The sequence below is a fragment of the Atractosteus spatula genome, chromosome 12 (assembly GCF_055471065.1).
Source record: "Atractosteus spatula isolate fAtrSpa1 chromosome 12, fAtrSpa1.hap1, whole genome shotgun sequence".
In the NCBI taxonomy this organism is placed as follows: domain Eukaryota; kingdom Metazoa; phylum Chordata; class Actinopteri; order Semionotiformes; family Lepisosteidae; genus Atractosteus; species Atractosteus spatula.
This window is the reverse complement of record NC_142717.1, coordinates 36,372,160-36,391,375: the sequence shown is the minus strand read 5'-3', so window position 1 is coordinate 36,391,375 and position 19,216 is coordinate 36,372,160. Positions and strand designations below refer to the sequence as shown.

General features: G+C 40.9%; 1 protein-coding gene across 2 annotated transcripts in view; it reads right to left on the bottom strand.

Moving 5' to 3' along the window:
* Nucleotides 1-532: 532 nt before the first annotated feature.
* zhx2a (zinc fingers and homeoboxes 2a) overlaps nucleotides 533-19,216 on the bottom strand; it is a 33,678-nt gene continuing 14,994 nt past the window's right edge. For both annotated transcript variants that reach the window (XM_088928822.1, XM_088928823.1), the window contains exons 2-3: nucleotides 3,326-5,955; nucleotides 533-1,415 (exon numbers count right to left, since the gene is read on the bottom strand). In XM_088928822.1, coding sequence (XP_088784948.1) covers nucleotides 3,338-5,785 — 2,448 coding nt within the window. In that variant the 5' untranslated portion in view covers nucleotides 5,786-5,955 and the 3' untranslated portion in view covers nucleotides 533-1,415; nucleotides 3,326-3,337. The remainder of the gene's footprint in view (nucleotides 1,416-3,325; nucleotides 5,956-19,216) is intronic.

Sequence of the window (19,216 nt, the reverse complement as noted above, 5' to 3'; positions counted from 1 at the left end):
CACACCACTGTAGGTATTAACACTCTGGCCTGGAGTTAAACAGTAAATTGTCCCTCTGTACACTGTTTTGTACAATGGGATCCTTTCTGTAGTAATAGAACTAAAGGAAATGTTCAATTAAAACCAAAACTTGTTGTGGGTGCGAGTTCCAGATTTAGTCGTCCTTGATAAATGTTTACTTTGTCTAATAGTAAATCTGCATTTTTGTCCACATTTGGTTTTACTGATGGAATTGTAAACAGGCTTGTTTTTAAATATTTCCAAATATTTAAGCCCCTTTATGTGGTAGTATTATTTAGGACCAGTTTAGGTGTTCTGTTAAGTTTTTAAAATATTTATTGTTTTCAGATTTTGCTTTTTTTAATTATATTATTTAATTATATTAATTATAGCACATTCTCTTATAAAGTGCAATTGCACATCTCTTTCAGTATTTGTAATATGAAACTAAAAACCACTTAAAAATTCAAATGCAAACATGCAAGTAAAACATTATACCACTTCATTAGGAAAACACTTTCTCCAACACTTGTTCAGTTTAAATAGGTTGTTGTTTTTATTGGGTTACAGCAGATGGCAAATGGATAAAAAAACATGAAGCATGACCTCCATAGTAGCACAGTATTGTGATATAACTTTCTCCGAATATGACACTATTGCAGAAGCTCAACACAAACGCCTGTCTAAAGGAAGGGTTATTTCTGCTGTTGAGAATGAACTATAAGATCATCCTAGAAAGCTAACACTTAATATCTGACAGACCAGTACTGATGTGTCCATTACATTGAGAAAAACAACTGAAATGGGATATGTAGTATTTCTCTTAATTCATTATACACCTAGTTTTCATTTTACAGTTTCCCATGAAATAGTGCGTGACATTACTGCTTTAGCAGGACCCATGTTGCTTTTGAAGCACAAGTCATTCCTCTTAAGAGAATCGTTGACTTAAGAAATGCACAGATTGTCCAGCCATTAGTAGACGGATTTCTATTTTCTTCTTGACAAAATTGAAACAATTTTTAAAAATTTAAAGAGTGAAAATATTGTCAACAAATATAGTGGTTCAAGGTGTCTATAAAATGGAGAATATACCACTGCAGGTTCATCCAGAAATTACAGCGACCACGTGTACCAATTATAAATGTAACAAAGCTCCCCAAAATTGTAGAAATCTGTTGCAGTACGGAAAAAAATAGTTGTAAGGGTCCTTTTTTAAAGTTTTATAATGCAGCAGAACAACTTTGGCACTCTTAAGTCAGCCCCAGATCAGTGCTGTTGGCGCATTTCAGTTTATTGTGCCTCTGACTTTGTGGTTCAGATAAATTCATTGGTTCCAAATATGAAAATATATATCTGTTCTCTTCCCATAGGAGATCTTCTGTACATCTGGCGGCATTCAAATCTTCACTCACCTGAAAGTAAAAAAAATTCCTCAATGGGCTGTGAAAATTCTGCAATACACAGAATTATAATGCACAATTGATAGTCCCATCAGAAACATGTATGTCTCATTTGATTCTATGGGCTTGTACTTGGGGTTGCTCATGATGCCCATGTAGCCAAGGCTGTCCCTCAGATTCTGCAGTCACATACTTAAGGAATGAAAGTGAGCATCTTCCTTGTATTACTGTTGTCTTTGAACAGTCTTCTCTTTAAAGTACACTGCTGCGTTCACTGCTGCGTTGTTTCCTAGTGCCACCCAACACTTCCAAGCATGTACTAGGAAAGCTTTAGAATGGGGGAGGGTGTGTTGCTTGATAAATGGGCTTACTGCTTTTTTTTCTTTGAGGGGGATGAAATCTTCAAGTTGCATTAATGCTTTTACTGAACAACTGGTCCCATCAAGAACAGATCCAAAATGTTGCACAAAAAAAACGACACAATATTGAGATCCTGTACAAAATAGAATGACCGAGTCATGGTTCATGAATGATAAATTCAATTTTGGGACTATAAAAATGTTACTTTAGGTAAAAATATCCAAGGTCACTACTAATTAAGATCAATGAATCTTAATTCATTGATCTTAATTGTAATCTTCCCCTAAAATTACAGATTACAGAAACCAGCAAGTGCCATTAATACGCTGGAACAGTCTCTAAAACTGTAAGAACATAAGAAGCTCAAGCAATAGAAGGCAATTCAGTCCTTCTGGCTCCAAAAGGCAATTGATCTAGGATTACATCCAGCCCGGGAGCTTGGGCCACACTCCCACAACGTTTTACATACCCCCTGTCCATGGTTTTAAGTGCACGTCCGTGCAGTTTCTTCTCGTACCTCCTGGTTTTTGTATCCCTGTTGACTCTAAAGAATGAACTTTGGCTTTACAGAAAACAAAATACATTTTAAGTGCTGTTAATATACAGGAACACTATCGCCCTCTCAAGTTGTACAGCTTTCCTAATGAAAAGAAGACATACTGGGCTGCCACTGTAATTAAGAGACATCTTTCTCGAAGTGTTTAGCATACTTGGTAATATTTCTGTCCAGTGATGGTAAAATATCAGTAATCTGAGTGAAGAAGTAAAAAACATCCCCAGTCCCACTTGTTTCCAAACATCTGACAGTTGCTTTAGATGCCTTTGAACTAGGAAGGCTACCCTGCTACTTGAGCCTGAAAATGACACTTTGAATGATATAGTCTGTTTTGGAAGTTTTTAATGACACATTCACATAAACATTACTCTCTTAATGGTGAATGGTGATTTCATATGCCTAATTGACAAAATCTGGTATTAGGTTCTTCCTCATAAAGGGTACATCCTTTTATATTGAATGGTTTATCTAAACGCCTTAAGATAAAAACCTATCTGTCAGAGTAATATTAGAATGAATTTCCATTTCTGAATTATAGGATTTAGATTTATTTCCAAATTAAGTTTTATAAACGATGTAATATCTATTTTAATAGTCATCGATTTGTCATCAATTGTGGCTCTATAGAATGTTAATTAGTCAATAATGATGAGTCTAAGACAAGGTTGGAGTTGGGCTTAACATGATCACAACTGTTTATGTACTGTATGCTTTATTAACAATGTAGATTCCCAGTTGAAAGTAAATTGATAACAGAAATGAAGATAATAGCATGTCTATCAAATCCTTATTTATACATGGGATTCTAAAGTGCTGCCTATGTTTGTTAGTTTGTTTGTATGAAATCCACTACATTTTCATTTTATAAGTGAAATCCACAACATTTTCTAGCCGGATGTTGGACCTGAAACCTTAAACTTTCTCAATAATGAGAATATGCCTTAAGGACCATTGTTTATAAAAACCCAGGTGTCTGTCAGTGCTTTGTAACAGATGCCTTGGTTACCTTCCATACATTTCAGGTTGTTGCCCCTTCAGAGTCATCCTCCACCATTTCATAGGCAGCTTCTGTGGAGTCTGAAATAACATCCTCTTCCTCGTTCAGATCCACCTCATCATCATCCACCCCTGCTGCCATCTCCATCCACTTCCCATGATCCTCTCTTTCCCGGTTATCCTGGCTACCACTCTTGTTGGCTTCAAATGTTTTTGGTTCCTGCTTGTTTGCAAACCAGTCTTGGACTTCTTTGTGGCTCAGTTTGGACTGCTCTGCCAACCTCTCGATGTCCTCCTCTCTCAGTGCTCTGAATTCCTGGTAGTACTGTTGGAGGGTGCTCTGAGCGTGGTCAGCCCTTGACGGTGGGTTTTGATTTTGCCCATTCTGCCCTTCGCCATTCAGCTTCTGGAACTGCTCCATCCATTGCAGGCTTCCACTCTTCAGAGCTGATCTGTTGTCCTTAAACCAGCGGACAATTTCTGTGCGAGCCAGTCCCGTCTGGAGCTCTAACTGATTGTACTCCTCAGGAGATGGCCATTGTGTTCGTGCAAATACATCTTTCAGAAGATTCAGAGATTTCTTGTCCAAAGGCATGGGGCTTTGTGGGGGGGCTACAGTGGACAAGGGAGATGCCCTGGCCCATGCCTCCGGCTGATGCACACCATTGAGTTCACCTTGCTGCTGCTTTGGCTCCTCAACCTCCTCCGAACCCATGGAGTTCAAAAGGGCTTGTTCCAAGTTGTCCCGTAAAGTGCGACGCTCTACAAACCAGCTGTCAATTTCCTTCCTGGAGAGGCTTGTGTCCATCATGAGGTGGTCAACCTCACCCTGTGTTGGGAAACTAGTTTTTCGGAAGCTGTCCTCCAGAATCTTGAGTTGGTCAGAGGTTTTCCCTTTGAAACGCTGTTGTACTATGTCCACAAGAGAGCTCTGTGGCTGACTGGAATCGTGAGTCATTACCAGCGACTCACTGTTCCCATAGGGCAGGCCCTTTTGATTGCGATACCGATGGTCACTGAACCACTTTTTGATCTCGCTCCGGGAGAGGCTCGTGGCTTCAATGAGCCGGTAGACCTCTTTGTCTTCTGGAAACTGGCTTTTAAGGAAGCTGGACTTCAGCTCTGCAATCTGCTCTTTCGATTTCTTACGATCAAAAGAAAGGCTTGGGATGGGAGAGACTGCCCTTGGGGGGGTTTGAATGGTTTGGATGACATTGGGTCGCTTCACTTCGGGGGCTACCACTGGTGCAGCCAAGGGTCGCTTAGGAGCCTGGATGTGGTTGGCTACTGTCAGTGCAATGGGAGCACAAGTCATTGTTGACCCATTGGCAACTTGGGTCAACACCAAACTAGTCTGCCCAAGCAGCTGGCAGGGAACTGTTTGTATAAGGGGCTGTGTGACTTTGGTTGGCTGGGTCAAATGGGCAGGAAAAACTGTAAATGTCTGTGATATTGGCTGGATTGTACCGTTGAACATTTTTTTCCGAGCCTCTTCCACCTCTTCTGGGGACCAGCTGATACCTTGTTTTAGCCGCTGCGTGGTGAACCAGACTTTAATTTGTTCTTCAGGGTGTTTTGAGGCTGCAGTCAGCCAGGACAACTCTGCTTGTGTGGGATACGGAAATTTGTTAAATGATGTTATGAGGGTCATGTTGGCGTCGAGTGACGGATTGTATTTGGTGGTGTTTAGTGGGACGGCTATTTTTGGTACCAGGTTGAAGTTGGGAGGTCGCTGCAAAGATGGCATGACGTGCGACAGCCCTTCTTTTACGGTGGACTCTGGAATAATCACTGTCCCGTTTACGTTTACAGCAGTGATGGGTTCTTTGGCCAGCTCTGCGGTTAGCCTGTCAGTCAGGTTTTCCAACTCGTCCCCTTTTCGGAATAACCGTTTGCTGTCCGTTTTTGGCTTTCCAGCCTTTACTGTGGATTTGTTCATGGGAAATGTAGCCGGGTCCTCTGTGCCACGTGGGGCAGCGGAATCGTAGTTGACTTCAATTGTCTGCTCAAGGATGGTCTGGTTATTTTGTTTGATCCGTTTGAACTTGAAGTTGATCTCCCCAGGATGACACTTTTCATTATGTTCCGATAATGTGTCAAATTTTTTTGTGTTGAAGTTGCACTCTGCGCACACGTACAGCGGGTTGAGAATGACGTTGGGGTGGTTAGAGTCAACGTGTTCTTTGAATTCATTTAAGTTTTGGGTGGAATAAGGGCAGTATTTGCATTCGTAGCCTCCTTGTGACTTGCATTGCTGCCGAGTGTCTGCTCCGAATGTCTCCTGCTCCATCTCCCTCTCTGCATTTACAGGCTCCTTTCCTAAAGTCCAGTTGTCATTACCCAGTTTTTGTGGAGACCCATTTTCTACTGTTCTGTGTCTTGTCTCCTCCATCTCATCGGGCTCATCCTGTTCCAACATCTCGCTTGCTCGGATCATGCAAGGAATAGTTGACTTCCTTCGGCTAGCCATGGCTGGGAATGGAGAGCTGAAGCTGCTGTGGAAAGTGAGGCAAGGCTCTCTGTGTTAGAAAAGGGGGCCCTTTTCAAGCCTCCTCTCTCTTAGTTTTGGAGCGTCCCTGCTGACTGTAAACGTCAGCTCCAATGGGAGACTTCATGAGACCTCATCACAGATGGCCTGACCTAGAGAGAGAAAGAGAGGAGCAACAAGAATTCATTATTCATCAACTGCGGGAACAACTAGTTTGAATTTTTAAACTTGAATTTTTGGAGAAAAACAAAACTGCCATGGCTACCGTTTTACAGGCGTACACTTCAGACCCCAGACAAAGTGGACAAATCACTGTGAATCAATACTGAGCAATGCATTCATTCCTAAGTGATAGAACATTGCTTTCTGTAATTTCTTTAACTTAAAGGTTTTCAACATTCCACAATATCACAAATGTATAAATAAAACTGCATTCTACAGTAAACTATGAACAAACCTTACTAAAGTTGACTTTCTGTGATCTTTGTAGCATCAGCTGCATAGGATTCTTAGACTGTAAAGCTACCAGTATAAAAATGCCGTGTTCTTATCATGGTCTGTGATCAAATTGTTACGATTTGATCGTTACGGCAATTCCTCTGGATACAAACCATGACGGTTGCCCTAACAACTCTGTGAGATGCAAAAATTACAGACTTGTAGGTGTGTTAGTGTCTTTTAAATAAAACAGTAAATTACATTTTTACTCCAGGCTGTGGATACTTCAGAGCTAGATAAAAAAAGCCACAGTTCATGACTGGCACTGAGCAAGATCCCTCAACATTATAAATCCCAGAGACCCTTCTACTGTAAGTCAGTAAGATGCCAGCTAGCATCTCTTCATATTCTTACTGTGCAAATGAAACCACATTTTTTTTTGCATGATTATGAAGTTTTTGACAGTTTTATCACTTTATTTTATAACATTCAATCTGGACTGTAGGAACAGGATTAAAATAATCAGATTCTGTCTCAAAGGTTTCTTTCTGAGCCCCCCTTTTCATTGCTAGTTGCTCTTATATACTGTATCAAAACAAATGAACAACTTCTAACTGCAACGCTTTAAAGAATATCTGGAAAATTCCTATTTGCAGAAGCGGCACTCAAATGCTATTGAATATGTAAATGCATTTAACCCATCTGCTGATTAGCAGTGGTCATCAAAAGGGTTGATCAACAGAGTGTCTACTGTGAAAGTCAGAGGCTTATAGCTTGCTTGGACAATGTTGGATCAGGGTGCAGATGGGTTCCATTCTTCTCGGAGAGTGTGGACAAGCATGTTTCTGTTCACTGGACTCTGTGCATAGCTCCCAAAGCCTACAAAACCCATCCCAGCTGTGTGTTCGATGGAGCTCAGGTCTGGCAAGTAGTGCATAACTAGCACTTTCTCACAAGCATGACGTTACAGGAGCAGCATGAGGATGTGGGTTGTCCTGCTGGAACGCTGTCATGACAGGATCAGCCTGCAGGAAGGTCAGTAAGTGAGTCCCAGGACTCTACTTGATCTACTTGAAGTACTCTACTTCAATGTTGTATCGTGCAGTCAAGTTGCAATTAATTTCTGCAGGTGGAGTTCTGTAATGAGTAGGCACTCCTGTCCAGACTTTAGCCTCTCCATCAGTCTTAGTGGGGTGGCGTGAGTCATGGTCTCCCTCATCATGGCCTATTATTAACAGGCTATGTTTGGCTGTAGTGTCTTGACAGGTTGGAAATTGCTGGCTGTGAACATCCCAGATGGTGAGTAAGAGTGCACTGATTCAGACCAGCCTCCAGCATACCAATGTCACGAAGGCTTTGTTCATAAGCCTGACATTCAACAGGTTACATCGCATCACTACCTGTTCGATCCTCTCGCTAGGGAGCTGATTGAGCTCTTCATGTCACAGCCAAAGTCAGTCCAGTTATATATATGGTCAGTCTTGAGTGACCAATTCATTAAAGCGATGCCAAAAACATCTAACAATATCCAGAATGCAGATACTTCATTCTTCTAAAAACATACAGGTAGAAATAATAAGGTTCTACTGCTGTTCAGTACAGAAGACAAAGAGGCTCCATTCAAACTATTCACTGCTACAGAAGCATTTTTTTTTATTTTACTCATGACGCCTGGGGTGCTCTTCTGTCCTGACAGGATTTGCTAAGGAGTACATTGACTGGAAGCCAGGATTTGATGCGAAACACATATGGATGAAGGGAAGAATGAAATGATGTTGTGTTTTGTTGCTGCTTTCTAAGAGAGGGCAGCAGCACAACATCAAAGTTTAAAGATAATGTTTTGGACCTGATGAGCAAAAGGAAAAGTGTCAACAGTTTAGAAAAAGGGGTTTCTCTTAAAACATGAGAACTTTATTGCGATTCATTGCTATATAAAATGGAAAATGAGTATCTCTGAACACTTTTTTTAACAAATAAAGATAAATTCTACTTAGTTGTCATGTTAGCAGCAAAATCACTGCTTTACATAAGAAACAATTATAGAAAAACAATGTCAAAATGACCATATCATTAATTTCAAGTTTACCAATGAAATACTCCAAATATTGTATAAGTTGGGTAAGTATCACCAAATACTGTAGAAATACAATGTAAAACATTTCACTTGGAGCTATTTCCTGGAGAAGGGTATTTTGAAGTACTGCACAATACAGTCTGAACAAATGTTAACAAAAATAACAAGAACCAATCCCGTCTTTGACTTTTACATTCAAGAATATTCTATACTTAATAACATTCTATATTTGAAAAAAATATATATATAAAGAAAATGTAAGAATCCCCAAATATTCATTAGTGTGGTTGTTTTTTTCCTAGTGGTAATATTTTCCAAAGGAACAACAATGTTACTGTTTCATCATCTGCACACAGGGAAATATAGCATATTATATAGCACCCACCGCTCTTTCAACACCTTACAGCGAATTCAGAATGCAGCAGCTAGAATTGTTACTAGGGGCAGAAAGTACAACCATATAACTCCCATACTTAGCTCTCTTAATTGGCTTCCTGTTAGGTACAGGGTGGACTTCAAAATCCTTCTATATACAAGGCTCTCAGAGGTCAGGCACCTGTCTATCTAATGGAACTTACTGATGTTTACCTTCCAAGTCGCCTGCTTAGATCACAGAATGCAGGTCTTCTTCATATTCCACGAATTCATAAAATAACAGTTGGCGGTAAAGCCTTTAGTTACAGGGCCCCTAGCTTATGAAACAGTCTCCCACCCCATATTCGGGATGCCGAGTCAATCTCAGTATTCAAATCCAGATTGGAGACCTATTACTTCAGCCTAGCCTACTCACACCTTACATTATGGCCTGCTGCAACCATGGTTGCTGGTGCTGCTGTACATGCCATTGTGTGTCTCTGTGTTGGCCCACCAGGTAGATACATCTGTTCTGACCAAACTATCCTATTCTCCTCCCCACATGTCCAGTGGGCACCATCTGAGTTGGATGCTGCATCACTGCCATGGATCCAAGAGGGACATCGTGGATATAGCTATCGTTTAGGAGGATTTTGCTGGTCTACAGAGATCTGCATGGAGTACTGACATACAGATGACATGATGAATGGATGAATTAATACCCTCATCGTTTCCTTTTTTAAATTATATAATGTTAGCATGCCCAAAGGGGTTGGGCAACCAGTTGACGTTGGACCCCTAGAGGTTTTTTCTCTCCTTACTAAGGAGTTTTTGGTTCCTCTCCTCCATTGTCTTCTGGTCTTCTGTTCTGTATTGACAAAATGTAACGTCAATTGTATTGTTAAGCGCCTTGGGGCAACCTTGTTGAGAAATATGCTATTTTTTTATATTAATTGAATTGAATATTAAAAGCAACAGACCACTGTTATTTTTTTGTGCTTTCTGTCCCATGTGCATTCATGATAATAATTATATTTCCATGTGGCTGTTCCGAATCTTAGTTAACATCCTAACTACTCGAAGAAAAAGGATTTCCTACAGCTGAGTGAAGTGAAATAACATGAGGAAGTATATCCGTGGTACGCTAGCTTTAATCTGGACTGCTTCACAGAAGAAGAATGTGGTTCATTCATTAAACCTTCCATTCTATCCTGGGATCAACATCTTGAAGTGGACAATCAAACTAAGATGAAATAAAGACAGCGCATCATATGGGGGCACAATGAATATCCAAGAAAAAAATAAGAGCAGAAGCATGAAGATATACATTGACTTCTGTAAACCTAGGATGGAAATAAGAAATATGAACCAACCCTCTACAAGAAGTTGCATTCTTTATTTTTAGGTACAAGCATTAATACTCTATATACTATATATACATACTCTATAGACTCACACTCTCTTTCTCTTAAAGGAACTGCCTGCTCACATCGACACACAGGAATTCCTCTCAGGCAAGGAATTTGTATTTTGTGGAAAAACTTCCGAACAGTGCTCAGTCGATTGACATACCTATTACAGACTCTTAAAGAATCACAGCCTGAGCACTCTGAATGCCAAGTTAGTTCTGACTGTCTTTTACTGAACAAAGAAAACAACACAGCGCCTGGGCAAAGCACAGGGATCAATCTGACTTAGGATACTTAAACACCAACACCAGCACTTTGGATGTTGTATTGGGGGAAAAAAAAGCAAAGGCAAGGCAATGTCCAGACTTGCATGAGGACAGAACAAGTGATTTGCTGAGGATGGGGGGTACTACGGAACTGCACACTTGGGCTTCAATTCACTTCAGAATTATGTAATGTTATCTCAGCAGGCACCTCTGTGTCAGGCTCATTTAATGTCCCTGTTGCACCGAACCACCAAACTGCAGAGCTCTCTCAGTTCCCGCCAGAATAATTTTGCGGCAGTGCCTCACAAAGACTAAAAAGAGTGAGGCACTGTGACAGGCTCTGCTGTAATGGCAAACAGAAACCCTCTGTACTTATGTGAAACAAAGGTTTGGCGTCCCTCCTGGACAAAGATGATGACCTCGACTCAGTTAAAAAGGTGAAATTTGAAGGCAGTGCCTGCAATGCCTGCAATGGTGAAACATAGATACATTTGAGGTATACAGACGCGTTTTTCCCCAGGAACCAAAAACCCCGTTGTGTCTCTCTCGAGTCATCAGGGTCTTGAGAAAGGAGGTCTACGGATGGGCAGCCCACATGCGGTGCAGCACGAGAAGATGGACAAACTGGGCCACAGCCTGAAGCAGCGATGTGGGAGGGTGACACTAACAGCAACCGAACAACATTCCCTCACTCTGTGACAACTTAAGAAACCCAACCGGTCGACCAGCATAGCAGTAGCTGCAATCCTCAGTGCAGAAAAATCACTTCGCTGATGAATTCAGAAAGGACATTCGGAACTGTTCTTTCAAGAGCTACTATAACTGGAGACATTTACAACTGTGGATCAATCAATCAAAGGAATGGAAGTTGATCACCATTTGTAATGTCACATATGCCTATCTACAGTACAGGCAGCCTTTATATCCTTGTAAAAAAGTTTGATTCAGTGACAAAAAAAACAAAGTCTCAGGGGAAATATGAAAAGTGCAGAAGAGAATATAATCAGTTTTCCACAACAAACTAATCCTCAGTTATTTTCAATTGCTTCTTTTTAACTCTCTGACAATGATAGATGCTTTTTACATTTCCACAATTTTTGATTGCTCTTTACACTAACCTTTATTTAGAATATGTGTTTTATAATTTAAGATCATTATTCAGGACCAGTGCATTACAGGCATGGAGAGAAGGAATACTGTTCTCACTTAGCCCAGATCACAATATATATGTAGTGTGACCTTTCAAAAAGTTTTTGATACTGGAATTTCAGAATATTTTTCATAGAAGAAGCCCAGTGGTTCCATGATGTAAGTCCTTCGCACACCTAAATATGGCTCTATAGCCAAAACCTTGTTTTTCTTCTCTTTACTTTTCAGAGTGTTCCTCTACATCTCAACTGCAGGCACAGCCGCAACTTCCAATACAAATAACTTTTTTTTTTAATAGCAGTTCAGCTTGAGCGTTCATGAAATTTCAAATCCATGCAGACCGAAAGCAAAATCCACTACTTAACACGTCAAACAGAATGAATACATTCCTTGGACATACAGTAAATGGAGCTGTCTGATATAAATCTTACAAGGAGAAAGCCACCGCCAGTCCAAATATTCCTGAATGCTCATCATGAATGAGCTTATTCTTCTCAAATTCCCGTAAGAAGCAAAAACACCGTGAAATGTCTACACTGTCATTTTTAGCAGTCTACACTTCAACACGATCCCAAACATGAATATGCTGAACATAAATCCCTTTCTTTGCCATGTCCTTCATGCCAGCTCCTGGAGTAAAGGCCTTATTAAAAATTAAAGAGTTTCATTTCCATGCTGTTGTTATGGCAATGAGAAACACTGATATGCCCTTCTGTTACTTCGCTGCTGCATATGAACACTTTTTCTCGCAAGTATTAATTAGGAGAGCACACTCAGCAGACACACACTCTCATTAGCAGCTCTGGGATGGGACATGTCCTGTCTGTCCCGTACAGGGGTGACAAACAGCCCACGAAGTACACGATTTACTGAATCAGGATTCTGCAGAAGAGTCTGATAAAAGACACACGAAGCTCCTTGAAACTCCAGATCCTCAAGTCACACTCAGGACTCCACGTGCCAGAGTACCTTTGCCCCAGTTGGATCCAGACATGCAAGACACAGAAGAAAAAAATCCGTCTTCCCTGCTGACGTGGAAAAACAACGAGGATCACTTCCCAAGCTTATGAGTGTCAGGTGTCCCTTCCCACTCTTTCCTACTGGAGGATCCCACGGCCTTGCAAAACTGGTAAAAGATGGACATCAGCTTGTCATTCTTTGGTCTACACATGTATAATTACAGTACAATCTCGTTTATCCCATATTCCGTTATATCCCACATAGCAATCAACATGCTATATACATACATGCTATTTACTGTATGCGTGCGCATGCATAATATTTTGCCCAATCCCATGCTGCTTTGTCTCTCAGTGCGTCAAATACTGCCATTGACGTAACTTCGCTTGTTCGTTTGCGCTCGTACATATAATTTTATTATTTGAGAAATATGACAAGTGCGAAGAGAAAGAAAGTAGTTCTTTCAATGGAACAAAAGCTTGAAGAGCAGACAAAGGCGAGTCCATGCAAAAAAAACTGAATCTGAATTCAATGTGGGACGAGTTACAGTTGGTGACTGGAAGAGGAAAAGAAATGTGATGGAAAAGCGGTGCTCTGATCGGGCCTCAGTTGAAGGACTAAGGGACGGAGAAACGATGAAGAAATGTGAAGATGAACAGGTCAGTGAAGCTTTGTTCTTGTGGCTCACGCAGCAAGGGGATAAGGGCGTGCCTATCACAGGTCCGAAACTTCAAGAGAAAGCTCTGATTTACAGTAGATTAATAAACCAGATTTCATACTTATACTGCACTTATAATTTGTCTCCTCAGTTTCTGCATTATCTGACTATCGGCCCCGTTTAGGACGGATGATCAGGACTGTACTGTACAAATATAGTTCAGTAAAGCCATGGAAACTTCTAGTAATCATCAGTGAAGATGGGTCCAGAACAGAGGTGGGCAGTCCTGGTCCTGGAGGGCCAGTGTCTACAGGTGTTGTAGCTTGGTTGTGGATGTTGGGAGCAGAGTTGGAGCCAGACACGGGCTCTCCAGGCCCAGGACTGCTCAATGTTACTGTTACAGGCAAAAATAAGCTAAATGTGTTTGTCTGGATAATCTCCACTCAACGCAGAGCAAAACGAACACGAAGGTGACCTACACAATGTGAAAGAATCCTACAATGGCAAACAGCTGCTATGTGACACTGCAAGCGAGCACAAATATTAGTAATTAACACAATTTTGCCCACAAGCAGTGCAATCAAAGAACTGGAGACAATTCATATGTGTATGAGAAACTGTTCTTGACATTGAAGAACTATCATACAGTATATGAGTTGTGCCCTCAGTTGCTTCAGTGATGCTAAAGCATGCACACATCAGCTTTCTTTTTCTGTTGCCAGAGGGATTAACAATCACACATAATTCACACACATTTTCTGTGGGATTACACAAATCTCCTTTTAGGAAAAGACACTGCTGTGGGACAGCAAGAGGAGACAACTTTCACAGCAGGAGTCTGTGGAATTGGAATCTAAACACAACTCATTTTTTAATCTCACAAAAGTTTTTAAAGTCTAATCAGTACTCTGCTCTAAAATGACAGACAAATCAAATTTTTTTCTAACATACTGTATTTTAACAAAGCTTTGTTTTAAATGATCACTCCCTTACCTACAGGAGGGATGCTGAGACTCTCAAGACATGTGCGATACTGAACTGATGCAGCACTTGCTGTACAGCAGAGAGGACTTCTTTAGCCTATTAATTCTTTCATGTCACGTAGTTTCTTATCAGCGGGTAAGCACCTCACTCCCAAATGCATGAATCAATGACTTCTTTGAAAAATACTACTCAAGAGCTAGGTAACAGACATGACACTCATTTATTGTCTGAGCTTAATTATTCAATGAACATCTTTATATGAAGAATTTTTATGTAGACCTGTTAGTTTGTATTGTTGCTAATTAAAAAAAAAGTTGGCTTTTAATCACAGGTCTCATGAAACCTTGTGAATAAGGTTTTGTGACTTCTGAGGCTTTTTTTTTTACCATTCCTCTAGGCCGAGATGCTCTAATGCCTTTGGTTTTCATTTGTGAACGGCCTTCTCGACTTTCAACAAAGAATGCTCAGTTGGACTGAGGTCTAGAAATTGAGACAGCCAGATGAGAACACTGTGAGCAGGTAATCATTTCTTAGTTCATCTGGATGTATGCTTTGGATCACCATCCTGTGGGAATGGCCATTTTTAGCACAATCGTCTTGGTTCAGCACGGCTCTTGGAACCACGTTTTTGTCCACAGTGTCCCTTGTATGTATGGGAGTTCATGATTCCCCCTATCTTAACCATGATTCTCTCAACACTAGACGCTGATGAGAGTCCACACAGCTAAGTTTTTGATGAACATGACTATGACACATGGATCCAGTAGTCATTCAGATGTTGTCTGGCCAATTCAGGTCTTTCTACAGTATGTTCTGCCTTCATAGGAGGCTTCTTCCTTGCAACCCTACCACGAACACCACATTCATGCAGCTGTTGTCAGTAATTTTAAACACATTGTATCCTGAGGACGCCGCTGTCTGCATGTATTCCTTACTACCTGACATAATAAGAACTTCTTCCTGTATCTACTGTAGGTATTTCACTACCCATATATTTATCCGGCTGTGAATTCTCCAGTTCTAGGAATCTGCTCACCGTTTTGAATTTGGTAGATCATGTGTCTCACATTGCAATCACAACATTTCTACATGGCACAGTTGAAAATGATGTGCAAGGTAAATAATACAGGTGAACGTTCAATCAATATATTGCCATGGAAACCACAAAAACCTCCACCACAAAAAGGTAGAGCAGTTTCCTCCACAGGGCTCCCCATGGGAAATGATCTGCATACCAGTCTGACCAATTTCAAGCTGGAACGCATTTCAAGATTTAAATGTTTTTTTTCTTTCTGTCTTTCCAATTTAGACCTCAGGGTCTTGTTAATTTAACTTGTGGTTCTTGGGTTACTAATGGTTAAGTCACTTCTTCAAACAACAGCTCAAGATCGACGTACATTGAATGTCCACTGCAATGCCCACTCAGAACAGTGAACTCAGTATTTCTACAACTACAAGTAAAAGTAAAAGTCTACATGTTTGAAGTACATCCCCTCATTTATAAGGAGTGTGGCGATTTCAGTGACATTTACATTGTCATTAAATGTTGATTGCAGGCTGCTTTTGTCATCCGCAGAAACAGAACTTCTCCGTTTTCTTTTTTTTATTTCTAGAGCCGTTGAGCACGAAACGCTATGTTTTCTTCAATTGTAAACCAGCATCTTGCGTGTAAGGGTTGATGCAAAGTCAGGCGCCTTCTGCGCAATCTGCACCGGCAAAACTTTCCAGACATCCCTGAGGCCACCTTTCAAATCCAGATCAGGTCAGTGATGCCTTCAATGACTTGACAAGGTCAGACTATGAAGTCACACAAGCACCTACTATAGGAACTGCAGTTACTCAGAACTGTATTAGTCAACTGCAGACTGGGATTCATGCATTTGTGCTTTAGCCAGCTTTACCAGGATTTAAAAGGAAAATATACATAATAGACTACCATACGTTATTCCTAAGAAAAGGATAAGAAGTCAGTGAAGTGACACACTGCACTCAGTGATTTGAAGCTTGCAGATTTTACCCTCTCGCCATTAGACCACACAGCTCGTAACAGTTTCATTATTGTTGTGTGGATTTATGTCTAGTCTGGACCCTCAGCATATCTAAAGGAGTTTATTTAAAACAGCAGAAAAATACATTGGTTGCACATTGTGTCCTGGTCATTCAAGCCCGGGTTTGGAAAAGTCAATTAAAAAAAAAACACACCACAACGACAAACATATCTACATCCTCTTCCTCACCAGCTAAAGCAGTTTTTTTAACGCACAAAATAACTTTTCAAATAACATGCTTGCGTTAATCTCTACATAGAAATGAGGTTTGGCAAACTGTTTTGCTCATTAATTCCCACTATATTATCAGATACTACTCTGAAGCGAATATTAAGCATATCACAGTGCTGAGTCTACAGCTCTCTCAAATTAAGGTGAACACGTTAAGAGGTGTCTGTAAAACCAGCTTTAAAAACACACAACACCTGTGTCTCACGTGTTTGTCAGCAGAAACAAAAACCAAGTTGATTGGTTCCATCTCGGATGACTGCTTTCTCAGAGTGCAATGAAACAGAACTCTAAGAAATGAAGGCAGATTTTTAGGGGAAGCTAAAAAGTCAGGATGCCTTGATTTTGCTTGTACAGACTGCTTCTGCAAAATCACTAGCTTCACGCGCCTTACGAATAGTTAAGGTGGACTCAGTCCACCTCTTAACTATCTCCATACAAGTTCCCAGCTGAGCCATCTGTAACTGGTGTAGTCATTTGGTAGAACCCTAGTTCTGAGGTGCATTTTAGTTTCCTCACTATCCGGGTGTACTCTGTCAAGTGGGTATAAGCTTTACTCTCTCATCCTAGCGTTAATCCCATCATCAGCAGGGTCCGCTTGTCGGCACGCCCGTCTCCATTTGGTGGTTTGAACCAAATCTTTGAGCTGACGTTGCCATTAAATGCGACCGAGAATACTCCAACCGGCACGTCGCTCTGCCTGCCGTCGGAGGGGGGGGGTGGGTGGGAGGAGAACAAAGTAATGTAGCCAATTCATAGAGGGGGATTATTAGGAGGCATGGGAAACTTGGCCAGAATGCCGGGGTTACATCCCTACTCTTTTCGAGAAACACCCTGGGATTTTTAATGACCACAGAGAGTCAGGACCTCAGTTTTATGTCTCATCCGAAAGACGGCGCTCGTTTTACAGTATAGTGTCCCCGTCAGCACAATCTACAAAGCACAGTCCAAAACAAAAATATGACGGCTTTAGTATTCACCCCCTTTGTGCTGGGAAACCTGAACTTAAATGATTGACAGATTATCCAATTAGCTTAATGACCTCTGCCTGTGTGCAATAATATTGGTTCACATGATCTTGGACTCAATACAGCCTCATTGTAATGTAATATAATGGGACATCACTGGAAGGGGGTGAATACTTTTGCAAGATCCTGTATTTAAAACTGTGTTTAAATCCAGAAATTCTTCATGTCTCAAGAGCTAGCAGTAATTTCACACCCGAAGAGGACCACAAATGGCAATCTGCAGCAGAGAAAACAAAACATCCACCTGTTTCGATACGATACATCTTAAAACTTGTTTTAAACTGCTGCAGAGGAACAAGCCTCTTGTGATAGGATTGCACCTAACATAATGCTTTCTAGTATTCAGACAAAAATTTCATTGAACACATTTCCAATGTACATTCCACATTTACTTCAAGGAGTCCATTCTTTCAAGTACCCCTTATGAGAGCCTCTCCTGGGTCTGCGGTCTGTGCTTACAGAGGTTTATACTGATAGTCATGTTCATCAATACAGGGGCTCAGAGGGCAGGAGCAATCCTACAGCTGGAATCCGGAGTGTCTGGGTTATCAGTGGTGGGGTGAAACAGGCCAAGGGTTTGCTCTCTGGGTTCTAGAAGTCTGTCACAGTGGTGCCTCTGTACTAGCAGGGAAATGGAAAACTGGGCCGATGAGGGAATGCTGCTGCTACGCTGATGACTAAAAGGGAAAAAAAATGTTACGTCTTACATATGACATAATTAGTACATACAGTTGGTGTATTCTGTCTTTGCATCTGCTCAGCTGGACAAAGAAAAGTGCAAATCTATGCACTATGGCTGGAGTATGTACTGCCTGAAGTGTATTGCAGACAGCCCTGACAATAGTTTTTAGACTGAAATGCAAAGAAATTGAGTCATTTGGAGGTACAGTATGACCAAAATGTGTACATTGCAAAAAATAATTAATTATGAATGAGAGAAAATACCAGATAAAAATGGCATGAGATACTGTAAATGCCAGGAAAGCACTTGCATTCATCAACTCAATGTATTCTAAAGGCTTTTTTTTCCCCCCACAACTGTCCATTTCACATGTAGAAAAAACTTTTTTTATGCTATAGAAAAGCAAAAGAAGATTCTCAAGTGGCTGAGGGCAGGGAGGGATAAGTCAGCCCTGTGATATAGCGCCCCCTGTGGCTTCCTGCACAATAGCCAAGCTCGTGGTGCTGTTTCTGAGGGACGCACCACTCTAGCAATTAGGGCAAACCCTATCCTGACAGGACGGCGTGGACAGTCCTATCTGTATTTTAGAATGACAGTAAAAACAGCTTCTGAGAAGAAGACGTGGTGAGTAACATCTGAACACTGGGCGACACTTCCTCTCATTCAACTTTCAGATGTCTTTATCTTCAGACAGGTGATTGTGGTGGGACAGTTTGACAAGACACCCATCAAGAATCAAAGTCAACGTGTATTCTTAATACAGGTAACAGAATATGGAGCCAACGAAATACCACTCTGAAACTCAATACTTAGCTGAACCACCCAAGGGCCTTACAACCACAAGTTCACTGCATGAGATAAGACCAGCAGGAATGCTCTAGAGGAGCAGCAACTACAACAATAATGGTTTGAGGGAAAAAAAGGGCAGTGCCAAACTCTAAACTTGCTTAAAATGTATTTCAGAATTAGGCACAACCATAATATACAACTGACTATAAGGGTTTTCTTACATAAATACAAGGTTAAGGTTCTAGATATACTGTATAAGACCTGAAATGCAACATTTGTAAGCTTAGGTTGACTATGGCCTAAGCCATATAGGCAATGGGCAATCTTATTAAATTAAAACGATTCA